This window comes from Biomphalaria glabrata, chromosome 8 (assembly GCF_947242115.1).
Source record: "Biomphalaria glabrata chromosome 8, xgBioGlab47.1, whole genome shotgun sequence".
Taxonomy (NCBI): domain Eukaryota; kingdom Metazoa; phylum Mollusca; class Gastropoda; family Planorbidae; genus Biomphalaria; species Biomphalaria glabrata.
In genome coordinates, this window is record NC_074718.1 from 15,262,433 (window position 1) to 15,281,166 (window position 18,734).

Here is an 18,734-nt window from a genome sequence, read left to right on the forward strand (position 1 = left end):
ACGCACATGCACATCCATGTCGGCAATTCAGAAAGGTTCCGAACTTTACATTTCTACTCTACATATGTACTATAGCATATTTAGTGCCACTTGATCCATTATCATTCATACTCGTCAAGGAAGAACAGTATTCAGTTGTACTTAATCAATTAATTTGTCTACTCATTTTCCACAGGTATTCTATATCAGATGTTACATTTATTTTAGCACCAAGCAACCCACTGAGGAAGGTCACTCATTCAAGATACTTTTTAATTATGTTTCAGCATCTTTACATATGACATGCATCAGAAATTTTAATTTTTAAATCATGAGCATTTTATTTCAGGTATATTATTATTGCATATATCCTATTATGATAGTACAGATACATGACAGACAATTGGAATTTTTCATGTTGAGATTTATATCACATTGAGTATTATTTTCTCAGAAGATTGTCATGTACTATCACAATTATTTTTCTATGTCAATTTTTCATATGCAATATATTTTTTCCATGTACACATTTTCACAAATGAGTTATAATGTCATACTTTAATTTCATCATGAAGCTTCATAACTTATTCAATTCAAGATTTATGCTTTGTACAACTTTTGATATTGTTCATGACAAGCATTGTCTCATTTTCATAACCACTTGTATAGTGAAACAGGTGTTCAAAGTCATCAATAATTTTATTCACTGCATTTACATTTTTTATCTCCAAGTTGACTTTATTTTGTCATATGTTACCTCAACCATTTTTCTATAATTTCATGTATGGTATTTTGTGTATATTTAAATAATTTTTATACATATGAGCATTTCTATTACCATACAAATGCTAAATGGAGAGGGGGGTAATATGTCACAGATCACATTATAGAATTGTGTGTACATTTCTTATTTAAAAGAAATATAAGCCCTCGACATGAGTCTCGGGATTTAATCCTCAAATTTAGACACTTGTCATTCAAGTCAGGATTTACCCAAGGGACTTAATTAGTATGTTTGAAATCTATTGGTTGATTTGAATTTAAACAAAGACATTTTTGAAAAAGAGTTAGCGCCAGAGAATTGGCGGTAGTAAGAAAGTAAAGTCAGTCGATAATATTGAGTCCTTGTAGCTAGTCACGTTTCTAAGAGCTCTGTTTGAAAAGCCTTTGTAATATGCTCATTGATTTGTAATTTGTACATAACTGTACTTACGTTGTATTTGAATAAAGTTCCAGAGTTTTGTTTTATCAAAGAATTGTCAATTGTGATTCTAGATCTTCATTTTTTGTTAACTATTGAATTCAAATAAAATCCCCGGCATCACAACACATCGTGACGTCATACCATCCGAATGTTGTGACACTTATATTGAATTTTATTTTTAATATTCTGCACCCCCAAACATTATTAAACAAAATGAAATGATACTATACTATTTGCAATGTAAGTACGTGAGTAGATACATAAAGATACAAAGTTTGTTTGTCCAATGTTTCACGGGTGTGCCTTCAGAGTTGAAGAGAAGCTTCCTAGTCCAAACCTCCCTCAGGACGACGGTGGAAGGCAGCGGGCAGGGTATGCACCCGGGACCATCGAGACAACAGAATGATAGTTCAGGGCGCATACCGCACGACCAGGCATCCCTTCTGTGCTTATTACACTTGGGTTATGGGCTTATGGCTAAAAAGATCATCCCCATCAAAACTTCTAGAACCTCTTCCCCCACTTTAAAATTCTGGAGCTGTCGCCTCCTCTCAAAAGTTCTGGATTCCACCCCCCCTACCTTCGTCAAACTCAGAAGTTGTCTTCAAGGACCATTCAGCTTGAATGGTATGAGACAGAGGCTAGTGTAAATAAGGAGCTAAAGGGAGCGCGTTCAGTTTGAATGGTATGAGACAGAGGCTAGTGTAAATAAGGAGCTAAAGGGAGCGCGTTCAGTTTGAATGGTATGAGACAGAGGCTAGTGTAAATAAGGAGCTAAAGGGAGCGCGTTCAGTTTGAATGGTATGAGAAAGAGGCTAGTGTAAATAAGGAGCTAAAGGGAGCGCGTTCAGTTTGAATGGTATGAGACAGAGGCTAGTGTAAATAACCACACAGCTTGAATGGTATGAGACAGAGGCTAGTGTAAATAACCACACAGCTTGAATGGTATGAGACAGAGGCTAGTGTAAATAAGGAGCTAAAGGGAGCGCGTTCAGTTTGAATGGTATGAGACAGAGCTAGTGTAAATAACCACACAGCTTGAATGGTATGAGACAGAGCTAGTGTAAATAACCACACAGCTTGAATGGTATGAGACAGAGCTAGTGTAAATAACCACACAGCTTGAATGGTATGAGACAGAGGCTAGTGTAAATAAGGAGCTAAAGGGAGCGCGTTCAGTTTGAAATGAAATCTAATTCAATATGAAAGTGGCAAGAATGTCTTTGGTGACGAAATAGTTTGCCCCTTTAGGAAGTGTCCTACAGCCCATTCCGAACATATATATATATAAATATATAGGGCCTACACACTATAACAATGTTACGAAGAACTAGAGAGAGAAAAAGAGAAAGAAAGAAAAAGAGAGTAAAATACACAGAGAGAAGAGAGAGAAGGGAGAGATAGGGAGAGAGAGAAGGGAGAGAGAGAATGAATAGAGAGTGGGAATAGGAGATAGAAATGAAAAAAAAAAAAGAGTAGGGCAGTGAGAGAGTCTGTATGAGAGTCCTATCAATTGAGAGTGTGTCATGTAGAAAAACTGAAACAGTGAAAAAAGAGTGAAATCTAGAGACAAAGATAGATAAAGAGAGAGCGAAGAGAGAAAGAGATAGAAAGGGTGTGAAATGGAGAGAGAGTTATATAATATAGAGATAGAGAGTGTGTGAAATAGAGAGATAATGAGACGATAAATAATAATAATAAGATAAAGAGAGGGAGAAGGAGGGAGAAAAGGAGGGAAAGAAATTGAAGAAGAGAGTCAACTATAAAGAGAGAAAAAAAACAGTGAATAAAGAGAAATAGGAATGCAAAGAGAGAGTAAAGAAAAAAGCAGAGAGAATAGAGAAAAAGGCAGAGAGAGTGGAGAAAAAGGCAGAGAGTGGAGAAAAAGGCAGAGAGAATGGAGAAAAAGGCAGAGAATGGAGAAAAAGGCAGAGAGAATGGAGAAAAAGGCAGAGAGAATGGAGAAAAAGGCAGAGAGAATAGAGAAAAAGGCAGAGAGAGTGGAGAAAAAGGCAGAGAGAATAGAGAAAAAGGCAGAGAGAATGGAGACAAAGACAGAGAGAATGGAGAAAAAGGCAGAGAGAGTGGAGAAAAAGGCAGAGAGAATGGAGAAAAAAGGCAGAGAGAGTGGAGAAAAAGGCAGAGAGAATGAAGAAAAAAAGGCAGAGAGAATGGAGAAAAAAGGCAGAGAGAATGGAGAAAAAGGCAGAGAGAATGGAGAAAAAGGCAGAGAGAATGGAGAAAAAGGCAGAGAGAGTGGAGACAAAGGCAGAGAATGGAGAAAAAGGCAGAGAGAATGGAGAAAAAGGCAGAGAATGGAGAAAAATGCAGAGAGAATGGAGACAAAGGCAGAGAGTGGAGAAAAGGCAGAGAATGGAGAAAAATGCAGAGAGAATGGAGACAAAGGCAGAGAGTGGAGAAAAAGGCAGAGAGAATGGAGACAAAGGCAGAGAGAATGGAGACAAAGGCAGAGAGAATGGAGAAAAAGGCAGAGAGAATGGAGAAAAAGGCAGAGAGAGTGGAGAAAAAGGCAGAGAGAATGGAGAAAATTACAGAGAGGTTGAGATATGCTAAAACAAGCGAGACATTAAGACACAAATACAAATTCTTGTTAAAAAATTCTGTGTGTTTACTCACAGTCTATGAATACATATTGGATCTTGTGTCCCAAGTCACACACTACTGGAAGTTGAGCTATCACATGTCTAAACGTCCCTTTAACTGAAGACCAAGTCCTTGATATCTGACTTCCTCCTCCCTTCCAGTTTCTTCTCTAACTAGCTATTGATCAATAAGTCTCTCCACAACAAAGCAACGACGTTTAAATGTGAGCTAAAATATCATTCTATATGAATAGCAGTTGAAACTGTTTTCTTTTTGACACTTAAGATTTAATCAACAACTTTGTTTTTCTGCTTGCATAAACTCGGGACAATCTAGCGAATCTCAGGGCCAGGCGGGACGGTGGCGGGATTAGGACGAGGGGGGAGACGGGGGAGGGAATGAAACGCTGTCTGGCACCAGCTGAAAACAATTCGTTGGCATCCCCGCGCGTTTAACCTGCTGCTGTCGTTGCGTAAGATGCGTGTCACGGCGCCTTATGGCACCAGTTCCTTGTTTCTGTTCTGTATGGAGTGACGTCCTCATGTCACGTCACTGTTTGCTTGCAATCTGAATGATGCTTCGTGACAAAGGCGGCCAGTTTTGAATGCCCCCTATATTTCGTTAGATCTAGGAAAGCGTTCATTAATACGTTTAAAATTAAAATTGTATGTACTGTGCAAGTCACGTGATGAAATACTGTTTGACGGCAAGTGTTTCTTGAATGTAAGCGTGTGAAATCCATGAACACATTACTCAGAACTAGGTCCGGATTTCAATGATGGTCCAGTTGGGGCGTAGCTAGGAATTTGTTATCATTTGGGGGCCTGGGGGTCAGACTTTTTAGGGGGCCCCTGCATTTTGCGTAATATTTAATATTTAATGTAAAAACACTCATTTGGGGGCCCCCCTCAAGTGGGGGCCCTGGGGGGGGGGTTCAAATTTCCCTCTCCTCTCCCCACCCTTGCTACGCCACTGAGGCCCAGGGGCGGATTTGTTCGAATTTCTCTTCTCAATTTTAATTTACTAAGATCACATTAATTAGTATATCCCGATGTTCCCGAAGTTTTAGTTAGTAAATGACTCTGCATCCATTGACCAACTTTATCATTCACCATTTAAACTTAAAATCCCGCGTAACAACTGGCAAGATGTTTGGTAATGTTTGTTTGTTTGACATGTTTCCGAAGTTCCTCCAGCCCTCACACAGGACGGCGGGGGATGGAAGCGAGCAGAGAACCCTTGACCATCGAGACAACAGTTCAAAACGCATCCCAGACTTTCAGGCAGCAGTTACACAATGCTCGATATAATGCTGGGCTAACCAAACCCAAACCACATTTTCTATCTATTAATGCAGACCCGCTGCCTGTCAGAGATAAAACGGCAGTTTTCCCTGCCACTCATAAATTCCAGCGACATTCCTGTAGACTTAGAACTCCATTGGATTCTAAAAAGAAGTCTTCATGCAGGCGTAAACAGTTCTTATCCCCCACCACCTCCCCTTTCTCCCCTCTGCCCTCTGTTCAGTCAGATTTTTATCCCAGGACAAAATCAATACTTTCTTATTACCCCTTACCAGAAAAAGAAGAAAAATTGAGAAAAACAGATTTATTACTAAGCTCTGATAGATGCCAGAAAGTGTCGGTGTCAAGGCTGTTTCAAACATTAGGCGAGAGGCCGCCAGGGGCGACACAAGGGGCAAAATACTGGCGAAAGAGACAGCGGTGCGTTTCATTTCACGGTATAATACGTAGCGACTTCCTAAAAGGGTCACATTTTTTAAACACACATTTTCTTTTTTTGATGACTGTAAGCGAGGTTGTCCATCCTTTTTATCTCCCTGGGCCATTTAAAATTCTGCGTCACGTGCCGCATAACCACATAATATCGTCCAACCCAATCGAACCGAGTCTGCGCTGCTTAATTGTAGCCAGAACTTACAAGGGGCCTTAAAGCAGCGGGTGGCGGGCCGAACATGACCCGCGGTGCGTAGGTTGGGCATTAAAAACTTCAAATACTTAATATTTGAGATTTATTTTTAAAAAACAAAACTAGCCGGATATTACCAGCAGCCCGCGTTATTTAGTTTGTGTATCACTGATCTAGTCACTGATCTAGTGCATTAGAAACTATAAAACAAAATAATAATGTTATAAGCGAATGACTTATTCTAGTGCTGTTAGAGCATGGAATGGGTTGTCTAAGCCAGCCAGGAAAACAAGTGATTTGGCAGAATTTAAGTCATTGGTTAACATGCTTGACTAGATGCATGACGCGTAGGACGTAATCATATTCTTTTTCGAAGTAACGTCTGTATTTTAAGATAAGATTTATTTTCTCCCAGAGCTATATATATATATATATATCATGGGCGTAGCCAACCCCCCCCCCCCCCCCCCCCGAAATGAAATCCCCTCCCCCCCGAAGGGGGGGGAGTCGAAATTTAGTGACTTATTTTTTGCTTTGATTTTGTTTATTTTAGGTGAGATTTTAATACTAAACCATCACTTGCCCCAGCACAACCAAAGGGGTTTTGAGTTTAAAACCCCCTACCAGGGGGTTTTGAGTTTAAAACCCCCTACCAGGGGGGTTCGAGTTTAAAACCCCTACCAGAGGGGTTCGAGTTTAAAAACCCCTACCAGGGGTTTTGAGTTTAAAACCCCCTACTAGCGGTTTTGAGTTTTAAACCCCCTACCTGGGGTTTTTGCAGTTAACTCCCCCTCTTCTATAAAACAAAACAAAAAAAATGCAAACGAAAATCCCTAAATTCCAAGAGCACAGTTAAGGAAGATTTTGATTTTAAAACCCGTCTAAAATTTACGATAAACCCCCTATTCAATATAAAAAAAAGCTAATTACGCACTCAAAATGTTATGAGCGTAGCTAAATGGGTTTTGACTCAGTTTTGAGTTTAAACCCCACTTCAGCGGGATTTGAAGGTAAAATATACCTCTTTAAAAGGGGTTTTGAGTTTAAACTCTCCTCCAGTGGAGTTTGAAGCTAAAAAGTACCTCTTCAATATAAATAAAAGCAAATTACGCACTCAAAATGCTATGAGCGTTGCCAAAAGGGGTTTTGAGTTTAAACCACCATTCAGCGGGGTTTGATGCTAAAAATACCTCTTCAATATAAAAAAAAAAAGCAAATTACACACTAAAATTATTTGAGCGTAGCCAATCCAATGGGGTTTTGAGTTTAAACCCCTCTCCTACAGATGGCTTTTTTTTTAAGTTTAAAACCCCTCCAGATGGTTTTGAGTTTAAGATCCCCCTACAGAGCATTTTGAGGTAGAAATGCCCCAACAGAAGATTTTGACAATAAAACTTCTCTTTTCGATATAAAATCTAAAGCAAACTAGGTTACACATTTTTACCAGTGGCAGGGCTCCAGAAATAAACTGCAGTGAATAGTCATCGAAATCGAAAAACACTAAATGTAGCTCAACAAAGGTGGCTAAGACAGATTTCAGGAGTCAGTTATAGAGATCGGGTCTAAATCAAGGAAATCCTATGCCGAACTGGGAGTCGACCCCTTAGTAAGATTGTGAGAAAACGACGCATGAGGTTTGCGGGAAATGTTCTCCGACCTAATAAATTACGCATAAGAAGAGTTGCAATGACATCCTAGTACAACTTGGCGCCACACTTTCATGGAGGACCTCATGGTAGGTGGGAAGAGGCTCCAGACATTACCAGTGACAGATTTTTATGGAAACAGCTTGACGTCAAATGCTCTGAACGTCTTGGGAGGGTCTAAGTCAGTAAGAATAGCACATTAGGTTTTTGAAATAAAACTTTTTAATAGCAGGAAAATGCAGTGTAGATACCTCAGAATATGCATTTTGTTGGTTTTCAATATCAGAAATAGTGCTTGGCGGCGGGGCTTCGCTCCTAGCGCTCCCCCAGACCCCTTTGCTAGTAATAGCGGGGAATCTACAATTTTTCCACTAACTCCAGGAAGAACCTATTCTATGGCACAATAAACGTCTTCCGAAAGAATGAAGGATCAGAATGTAATAAAGATTATGTATACACACACACACACAAATACATATAATTTTTTTTTCGAAAAAATCCTGGCTACGCCCATGATATATATAATATATATTTGTGTGTGTGTGTGTGTCTTTTATTCAAAAACTCGTTTTCTGGGTTGAACTAAGACTTAGGTGACTCACTAATGATAGCCTACCTATATAACTAAACATTTACTGCAAGGAACTAAGCAATTGTCAGAGTATACTTTGAAAACTGCCTTCTCCCCCCTCCCTGTCACCACCTAAACAGTTGGTTACTTGTGAAATTCTTGGACGTTTCAAATTCTATTTACTCTTAACATTTTCACAGAATGCAAAACAAACATTTTTTTTTCTTCGTCAATCGCCAACAAAAAGGCGTCATTTAAACCAAAAACAAAAAAACTAGAATTTCCCCGACAATTTCCTTGTGAGAGAAGTAAACTGAGCTCTAGTCAACTTGAGTGGAAATCTCTCACTTGTCATTGGCATCCACAAACTAGGACAGAATAGGAGATGGAGTGACATTTTCGTTCTCTGAGATTTGATTTCCTTTTTTGAAAAACTAAAAAAACAAACAAATTAACGAAACAATTTTATTTAGAAAAATGATATTTGAAAATACGTTCTTTTAAGACCATTATGACAGTCTGCCTTTTTATTCCAAAACTCGTATTCTGGGTTGAACTAGGACTTAGATAACATGACTCGCTAATGATAGCCTACTTATTCTGGGTTGAACTAGGACTTAGATAACATGACTCGCTAATGATAGCCTACTTATTCTGGGTTGAACTAGGACTTAGATAACATGACTCGCTAATGATAGCCTACTTATTCTGGGTTGAACTAGGACTTAGATAACATGACTCGCTAATGATAGCCTACTTATTCTGGGTTGAACTAGGACTTCGATAACATGACTCGCTAATGATAGCCTACTTATTCTGGGTTGAACTAGGACTTAGATAACATGACTCGCTAATGATAGCCTACTTATTCTGGGTTGAACTAGGACTTCGATAACATGACTCGCTAATGATAGCCTACTTATTCTGGGTTGAACTAGGACTTAGATAACATGACTCGCTAATGATAGCCTACTTATTCTGGGTTGAACTAGGACTTCGATAACATGACTCGCTAATGATAGCCTACTTATTCTGGGTTGAACTAGGACTTCGATAACATGACTCGCTAATGATAGCCTACTTATTCTGGGTTGAACTAGGACTTAGATAACATGACTCGCTAATGATAGCCTACTTATTCTGGGTTGAACTAGGACTTCGATAACATGACTCGCTAATGATAGCCTACTTATTCTGGGTTGAACTAGGACTTAGATAACATGACTCGCTAATGATAGCCTACTTATTCTGGGTTGAACTAGGACTTAGATAGGACTCGCTAATGATACCTAGGAGAAATAATTTAAAACGTGAACTTAATACTAATTAAAATCAGTTGAAAACTGAAACCAATCATTACAGAAGGCCTGAACACTGACCTACAACGTCACAACTTGTGGGCAGTTTAGACCAATAGCTCGCTGCCACGTCCCAGGTGTGTACGACGTGGCAACGAGCTATTGGTCTAAACTGCTCTCTGGTTGTGACGTTGTAGGTCAGTGTTCAGGCCTTCTATAACAAATTGTCTCGTGTAAACTGACTCCTACTTTTAAAAAAAAAATTTCATAAACAATACTCCCCCACCATAAAGCCACAGACCTTTATAAATACAGACAAAATTATAGATTTCATCAAGCACAATGTTTTGTCTGTTTGTGTTTTTAAAATATTTGAAACAGATATCACAAAAAAGGGAAAATATAAAAAATCCTATTTTAAAAAACTTAAGCTTATCTAAGGGAAAGAACTTCGCACTTACAACTATATCCTATAAAAAATGTAGAAATTATCTCCCTTATTCGATATCAAATAAAATAATTAATTACCAATAGTTAATTGGTTCATTTTTTTTTTATTGATTCAGGTTTTGTTAGGTACAATGAAAAATTGTTTAAAGTTTCAACATGATACGAGAACAGTAGAAATAGCGTGTTTAATTACCTGAGGGGACTAAACCATACATATTTAGCCTTATATGTGAATATTGAAGGATTATTTTCCTTTGTTGGTATCAATCAAAATAATGAATTAACAGTAATTAATTGACTAATTTTTTTATTGATTCATGTCTTTTTCTATGCTAATAAATAAATGTGCAAAGTTTCAACTTGATTCGAGAATAATTGTGTGAGAAATAATGTGTTAAAAGCTTTTTTACCAGACAGTTGATAGACCCCAAATGACGTGCCTTTTTTAATAATTTAGTGTAGCCAGCAGAGCTCAAAACAATTTGGAAAGACAAAATCATAGCTCTCGGCAGTAAAATCAGACTGATGCGCTTCTTTGTCATGGCCACATTCTGGACGCTAACTGTAGAATTAGAGAGGAGAATCCTAGCAATGAAATTGAGACCCCATCTCAAATCAGAAGATTCAAAACAAGCGATTTGGCCTCATGATGACCTGCTGGCCACTGCCAACTAAAACTCTATGGCCTTTCAGGGAACAGTACCAGGAAAAGAAGAAGAGACTGAGAAAGTGATGGGCAGACAACATAAAAGAATGAATGTGACGGTCATTGATAGAAATTCCATTCCAGGTAAATGAAAGAGAGGAATTGAGAAAGACGGTCGACAGATCATGCGTGGTGCCCCAACGGTTAAACAGATTAAGGGAGAGCTGAATGAGAAGGTAACCTGCACTACGAATGGCTGCAGAGATGAATGTTTCTTTAAACATAAAACCATATGACGCAGCAGACAAGAGAAGTGTTCCACTTGTTTCTTTAAACATAAAACCATATGACGCAGCAGACAAGAGAAGTGTTCCACCTGATTCTTTAAACATAAAACCATATGACGCAGCAGACAAGAGAAGTGTTCCACTTGTTTCTTTAAACATAAAACCATATGACGCAGCAGACAAGAGAAGTGTTCCACCTGATTCTTTAAACATAAAACTATATGTCGCAGCAGACAAGAGAAGTGTTCCACTTGTTTCTTTAAACATAAAACCATATGACGCAGCAGACAAGAGAAGTGTTCCACTTGATTCTTTAAACATAAAACCATATGACGCAGCAGACAAGAGAAGTGTTCCACTTGATTCTTTAAACATAAAACCATATGACGCAGCAGACAAGAGAAGTGTTCCACTTGATTCTTTAAACATAAAACCATATGACGCAGCAGACAAGAGAAGTGTTCCACTTGATTCTTTAAACATAAAACCATATGACGCAGCAGACAAGAGAAGTGTTCCACTTGATTCTTTAAACATAAAACTATATGTCGCAGCAGACAAGAGAAGTGTTCCACTTGATTCTTTAAACATAAAACCATATGACGCAGCAGACAAGAGAAGTGTTCCATTTGATTCTTCTCCAACGTTTTGTTTCTTCATGCAGCAATAAGTGTCTTCCTAACCCTCAATCCATAGAATGTTAGGGCTTTAAAACTAATATTGATTATACTAATTGCTATAGTTGTGGCCTTTAACATCAAAACATAGACCCATAGTTTTACTTGCATTGCCTTTATATCAATACAAGTATCTGATCATCTATTGTGAAGTGCATGTTTCATACCGAAATAGTTTGTATATCTTCCTCTCACTGCTTGTTGTTTACACAACACTGAAACAGTTTCATAATAAGTTTTCTTTACGTTATTTTTAGCCTGCCATCAAAAGGGCAAATGCTTTTATTTATTTTTATGCAGTCTGTCTGTTTGTCTGCCTGTCATTTTTTAAATCTTAAATACTAAAACCTTTATCATGTTAATGCCAGTATCAAATACTTCACCGTGAAAACAAAATCTTTGTGAGTGCCTTCTCGGCATATGTATTGACGAACCAATTGTTTTCAATAGGTATCACTGCATATATATATATATATATATATATATATATATATATATATATATATATATATATATATATATATATATATATAATACAGACGCCGTTAGCAAGGATAAGGAATGTGAATTATAAAAACGCTGTAGGAGCGTCAGGGCGACAGACGTTTCCTCACAACGCTATTCACAATGACTTGGTAATCTCTCTACGATCTGACCTTACCAATCTCAATTAATAAATCAATACTATTGATTGGCACTATCGATGCTATTCTATTTCAATTTTTGCTTAGAATCGATAAATCAAAGATGTTAGCTTTATGAAATAATGCACAGAAACTATGAAAATTGTTGCAATGAAAAAAAAACAAAAAGACTCGTTTAGCTAGGACCAAATCGATCTATTTTTACGAGCCGTTTCTTACAGCGACTTCACTTTTTATCCAATACTATGAGGATTGTATTTTTCTTGCGGGGCAAACCAAAAAAAAAAAAAAAAAAGTGAGGATATGCAAAATAGTTGAAAGAATATACTTTAAAAAAAAAACTGCTCCCGCATAAACATCCACTCGTATAGACTTAACTAACCAATAACCTTTTCTGGCTGCTTTTCCAATAACCTTTTGGCTGCTTTTTCAATAACCTTTTTGACTGCTTTTTCAATAACCTTTTTCTTCAATGGCAGGCGCGGGATATGAATGGTAGAGCGCTTGGCGTCCGAACCGATGGTTCCAAGGTTAGAATTTTTAATTTCCGGATTTTTAGGGCTCCTCTGAGTCCACCTAGATGTAATGGGTACCAGACATTATTTGGGGAAAAGTAAATGCGGTTAGTCGTTGTGCTGGCCACATGAAACCCTCATTAACCATGGCGACATGAAACAGTTCAACTTGACATAATCTGCCCCATAGATCGCAAAGTCTCGAAAGAAAACAATACATTTATAACATATATTTTATTCAATCCTTTACTTACTGGTGTTGAGGTTCAGAGACAGCTCATTGTTCATCTCGGTCTCAGGCCACCCGCTGAAGAGTGTTACACGTCAACTCATTTCTTCTAGTTCTTTCGTGAACAATGCCCGGAGCCACATCTTTTCATCATCACCATCTGTGGCTTGCCGTCTGCCGTGACGGTCTATTCCAGACATCGTCGTGGCAGCCCCGTAGAAATGTCCGTTAGGAGAGACTGGCAGGCTAACTGGGATAGAACACTTCCTCCTGTCAGGGCCGGCCTTAGATCATTGAAGTCCCTAGGCGAAGTGAATTAGGTGGCCCCAATTGAAATAGAAAATGAAAAATAAACAGCGAAAAAATAAAATGACGAAATTTATTCAAAACCAAGTGCACTACAACAACAACATTGTGTAAAACTTATTTCTTCTCAACAAAAATGTGTTTCAGTCTTAGGTGAGGCCCTCGTTTATAGAATCAATTTGGAATCTTCTCCCCAGCAATGTTTAAAGAAATTACTCGCGAAAATATTCACGTTTGATATCGATGTTTCGGGAACATTGAAAAATTAGGTAATCACCAATAAGTAGTTTGCCTTCGGGTAAGGTAGACGTTAGTTTCACTCATGCTTCTTACCATCATAAAGTCAATATATAAAAATAGTACAATACTAAAGGGAAACCATGGAAGTGCATAGCAAACTAACTAGATAAATTACTTACTTCCCTTTTTATCGAAAATTTCTCTCAAAATAATAATTCAAATGATCAAATGATTGTTGATTTAGGATTGTACGCCCATTCCACTTTAATAACATCTACCCATTGATTGTCTAAAAAGGAACATTTATATAAGGCACAATATCTTGAGATAATGTCCAATTAATGGATTGCTATCATAAGTTTTTCTGATTTGAAAGGGTCCTAATCAGCAATTTATCCAAATTTTTTGTTTAATACGTCTAAACTCTAATGCTCTACGCTACGGTAGAAGTGGGTTCATCTTGAGGGCCTCTACATCTCATATGCATATATGTAGGCTATCTGGCAAGTCTTAACTTCAAACTCGTCTATAATAATACCCCTTGCTGAAGAAGAAAATCCCTGAGGCACATATACATAATCTGTATACATTATATACATACTAAGACCATAGAGGCTGCAACATTTTCAACCTTTTTCCTGCTTGTGCTGTGTTTCCCTTTCTTAGATGCAGGTCCTCTTCTTTATAATTGCCCTGCAAGTAAAGCTATTGCGCTAACGTGTTTATTATGGAGAAATGTTCATGTCATCCAGTACATCTTAACAGCTTTCATGCCTCCAGTAGATCTTCCAACAGATGTCTTTTCTGTTGTTCTATCTCTACACAGCCATAAGAAACTTAGTTATTTACCCAGAGTTATTTAGACTAAGGTTGTTATTGCAGGGAGTGGGTCCTATAAGGTTGCTACATTGTAGTTTCTTGTCATTTTAAAAAAGGAAGTTCATTTTATCAGTACTAACATCATAAGAGAGAAAAGAAGATGAAGATCTATGATTTGTAACAAGTTTTAATACTGTTTCAAAATTCTTTTCAAAAGTATGTTTACATTATAAGTGTAACAATATTTGAAACTAAAATATGCAGTTCAATGGAGTACTTAAATAAATAAATAAATTAATATAAAGTAAGAAGAAAAATATGATTGTAAACAAAATGTAAGAACAACAAAACATTGGATGCTATCCACTTCAGAATGAATGTTATCCACTTCAGATTATAAGGAAACTACTACTAGGCATCACATAATTCTTTCAGGTTTTCTGACTGGCATACAATGCAGCATTCAATATCCATCAGGAAAATTTTTTTTGGATGAGCTGGGCAGACTGCTCTGACACGACCAGTGAAAGTTTCACCGCAGGTTTTACACAGAATCATTTTCGGGGACTTCTGACAATAGCATGGGGATCTCTGAACACCTGGCACAGGTGTGGTTGTGCTGCTTATGTTTCCAGTGTTGTGGTTTGGGGTCATGAAGTGACTCCCCTGATAGATGGATGACTCACTTTCAGGGGACAAGGTGTTCATATACTGGTTTTTGTGGTGCACAGCATAGGGAGAATCTTTCACACCAAAAAAGGGAGGTGAGAAGCCTCCCCTGGAAATGAAGCCAGGAGATGTACTGTGTGTAGCTGCATTGGAAGAGAAGCCAGTGGAAGGGGAATATTTTTCACCAGACCCAAAAAAACGAGTCTCATCATTAGATATCTTGCCCCAAGTGTAGAGATTGCAGTTTGCTTTGGGAGTTAAATTTTCCTGAAAAAAAAAATCAGAAAAGAAAAAACACAATTGTAATTAAGTCAACATTGGTATTTTAATTAATATTTTTGTAGACTTTTTTTTTTTAGTATGATTCTTCTTAGGCAGTCAATTAAAACATGTTTGAGTATGTATAACCTAAATAACCTTTTGTAAAAATGTTCAGAAGATTAATGTTTTAGATAAACAGGAATAAATGGGGTGGTCATTAGTATTGTTTGATGTGGTCATTCTGGACACTTTTGAGGTTGTCAGACTTCTAATATTTAAGATGGTATAATTTTCTTTGCAATTGGGAAGATATTCTAAAACTTTTTGTTAATTTAAACAATATGTGCAACAAACTTTAAAGACATTTTAACAAAACATACCCCATGTGTAAAAGAGTTCCTGTTACTGCTATTGTAGAGACTAGCTGCCACTGATGCTATGGCAGTGTTTCCTGTCATCCCAAGTTTCTGGAGAGTAAAAAAAAAGCCAAAGGCTATATAATTATCATCTCAATAGTGTATGTTAAAGTGTAATATTAAACATGCATTTATAGTTGTAGAAACTATGTATCTAAACATAATACAAGTATATTTCAACTGCAATTCTAAGGTGACAAAGATGTTACTTCAAGAGTGAACTTATTTGTTTTAGGATGTTTTAATTTGTTGAGTTTTGTTTGCTTGTTTACAGTCTGCTGCAATTCTATCATATAGAATGCAATCTAGACTGTGTAATTATTATAATAAATTAGATTACTTTTTAAAAAATGTAAAATTGTATTATTGATTTTTTAATTAATAGGTTCATGAAGCCATTCATAAGTTAAAATTTGCACACCACCCCTTTAGTTATTTGAGTGAACACTAGGGTATAATCTTAAGCTGTTTTTAATTTTACATCAATAATTTAATAACTTTATTTTTTTTTCATAAATGTAAGTAAAAGCCAATTATATTTAAATGTAGTCTTAAATGTCACTCATTCAGAATTTTAGATTTATTCTAACAATACCATTAAAAATAGAATATATTGACAATTCTTTAACAAGTAGATTTGCTATATAGATATACTAATACTACCATCACCTGATTTCATCATACATTTAGATTTGTGTAAACCAGATCTAGGTCTAAAATAATAATCTACAAGTAGACCAACAATTTAACTTCAACCTGATTTGGATAGCTCTGGATAGCTCAAACTAAGATATAGCATAAAAATAATAACAGTTCAAGAGCTGTTCAACTTTTAAGATCATGAGACGATCTAATTTATAATCAGATCTCTACTAGATCTAGAGTCTATTCTAGAACTAAGACTTACTAAATCTCTTACTAAGAGAATCTAGACACTATATAGACGTTAGCCTGCCGTAGGGCTTTGGCCTAAAGCCTAAGTAACTTAGTCTTGACTTAAGTCTTAGGGAATCTAAGTGGGAGTAGATCTACATCTAGAATCTAGGTCTATCATCTAGTCTAGACACTGTAGGATATGCCAATAATTATTATTAATTTATTATTTTATATCTCCATCATGACCATGATCATGGATTTTTTATAATTATAATGGATCATATTTTAAATATTTACCATTCAACGCTACTGACTTGACAGTGACTGTCGCAAGACAAGTGAGAAGTACTCGGGGCAACAGGGGTAGCTAGCCTTTACTAATCATTTTAACGTAAATATTATCTAGACTAGATAGTGGGGGAAAAACAAACACCTAAAAATAATTGGATCTTTCAATACAATATAGATCTAAACCCAGATATAGACATAGATCTAGTTTGGCTACTGTAATCTACCTTGTCGTTACGACCGTAGTTCGTGTCCATTGTAGCTTATTTGCACGAACACAAATCTAACAGGAAATCGTGCAGTTGGTTCAATTGTATATAAACTTTTGTTGAGGAGAGTCTTTGGGATTGTCCAAGAAGGACGTCCAAATAAAAAAAAAAACTCCCCCTCCCATCTCTCCCCCCCCCCCTCTCTCTCTCAGTCTCCAGGCAGTTACCCACAAATATAAATTTTTAAAAAATTGCCAAAGGTAATACACACAGTATTAACTATATGATTTTAAGGCTGGCAAATTAAGTGCGAATAATCAATTTGTTATAGTTTACAACTAGCCAACTGGAGAAGCTGACTTAGCAACTACATGTAGTTCTTACTAGAGCGATGAATCTTAATTCTTGAATAAGCGGTGGTGGCGAACGGCGAATAAATAAACAAATTCATACAAATAAATAAACCACCGCCCGAGGTCCGCGCCTGAGGCAGGGGGGGGGGGGTGATCGGAGAATCCTTTGTCACCATCAGCCTCGTAAACCAGACCAGTTCTTTAACGAGGACTTGTTACTCAATATTTTGGAAGCCTTCGACGGCATATATTCTATATGCTACCAATATGATGATACTATATGATACCAATTATCATGAACGCTCTAAACATGATATTTTTGGTTTCTTCGAAAACCAAAGACACGGTATTTTGCTTTACTTGAAAGTTGTTTGGCATGATAGCTACTGAAGGACAATTAGCAAACGAAGGCTGCTGCGACTGCCTCTTGGTAGAGGTTTCTATAAATCATTAAGTGTGTGGTTGGATTAAGCTCTGAGAATGTCCAATGGTAGGACAATAGATAACGTGATGCCATAACAAATTAGAAAAGAAAAACTGCATATGCGCACAGTCTTAACAAGAAGTCTAGCGATTGTACAGTAAAAACAACAACAGCACATTTCGTGGGAGAATAGAGAAACTTTATATGCGCCGAACAACAATTTTAGGCTTGGTTGAGATGCTAGCCAAATTCAACCCAACTAACAATGTAAGAACGCCGACGCTCATGACCATTATTTCGGACACAAAATTTAAAACCAGCTTATGGACCTGATGGCATCAGAAATAAAATGGAAAATTGTTAATAAAATGAAACTTGCAAAATAATTTTTAGTCATCCTTGACTGATGTTAGCCATGAAGAGCAGATTTCCCTAATGCCTATTGCGTTTTGAGGACGTGTCAGATCCTGAAGTTAAGGTGGTGGAGCACTCCATCAGAAGCTCTTTTAGCCGCGGTGGAAAACCTTGGTCTGGAGATCGCCGATTGTCGTGGCCAGGGATACGACAATGGTGTAAATATGATGGAAAAGCACCAAGACGTTCAAGGCGCACGTTATTCGCATGAACAGTCGAGCATTTAATCCCATGTGTGGCTGCCATAATCTAAACCTTGTTTTAAGAGACATGGCTAAATGCAGTGACGTTTTTTTGTTTGTTTGTTTTGGGGGGGTTTCATACAGAGAATCTATAAAAATTTAGCTGCGTTGACTGAAAGGTGGAAAATTTGGAAGAAGCTGTGCCTTTCATGACAACAAAATCACTGTTATAAACACGGTGGGAGTGCCGCGTCGATAGCGTAAAGTGCTACTCTATCAAACAAAAGAAGTCAGGGAGGCGTTGACATCGTAAATGATCCATTGGTAAACATATAAAGTCGAATGTCTAGCGAACTATGAACTAAGAAGCTTCAAGTTTATTCTCTCATATGGTATGAAATTTCATTTGTTGTGTCAGCAAAACTTTGCAATTTGCTGACGTGCAACTATGTTGCAACTCGATGTGGCAATCAAAGACCTTGTTGCATTTTTTTTAGAAAGTTCAATAAACCGGATTCTCTGATGTTATAATCACAGCGACTGAAATTGCGTCCGGAATTAACGAAGTTCCGAAACTCAAAGAGTCAGGCGCAAGAAA

The 18,734-nt window shown here is 37.3% G+C and overlaps 3 protein-coding genes across 4 annotated transcripts in view; 1 reads left to right on the forward strand and 2 right to left on the reverse strand.

Annotated features, from left to right (window-relative positions):
- Positions 1-4,172, reverse strand: part of LOC106065272 (transmembrane protein 272-like) — a 133,288-nt gene extending 129,116 nt beyond the window's left edge. The window contains exon 1 of the mRNA XM_056038922.1: positions 3,821-4,172. The gene's annotated coding sequence lies outside the window, so the exon portion shown is untranslated. The remainder of the gene's footprint in view (positions 1-3,820) is intronic.
- LOC106054619 (high mobility group nucleosome-binding domain-containing protein 5-like) lies at positions 3,377-3,757 on the forward strand. Its single transcript, XM_013210575.2, has one exon. It carries the CDS (start codon positions 3,377-3,379, stop codon positions 3,755-3,757), a length of 381 nt encoding a protein of 126 aa, XP_013066029.2.
- A 10,043-nt stretch (positions 4,173-14,215) lies between the features above and the next one.
- Positions 14,216-16,894, reverse strand: LOC106054630 (uncharacterized). 2 transcript variants are annotated; one of them, XM_013210586.2, is made up of 3 exons: positions 16,782-16,894; positions 15,355-15,441; positions 14,216-14,980 (listed from the first exon to the last, which is right to left on the reverse strand). In XM_013210586.2, exons 1-3 carry the CDS (start codon positions 16,809-16,811, stop codon positions 14,456-14,458), a joined length of 642 nt encoding a protein of 213 aa, XP_013066040.2. In that variant the 5' UTR covers positions 16,812-16,894; the 3' UTR covers positions 14,216-14,455. The 2 variants fall into 2 exon arrangements, with proteins under 2 accessions (XP_013066040.2, XP_013066041.2); XM_013210587.2 differs by lacking the exon at positions 16,782-16,894 and adding an exon at positions 16,564-16,726.
- Between the last annotated feature and the right edge of the window lie 1,840 nt (positions 16,895-18,734).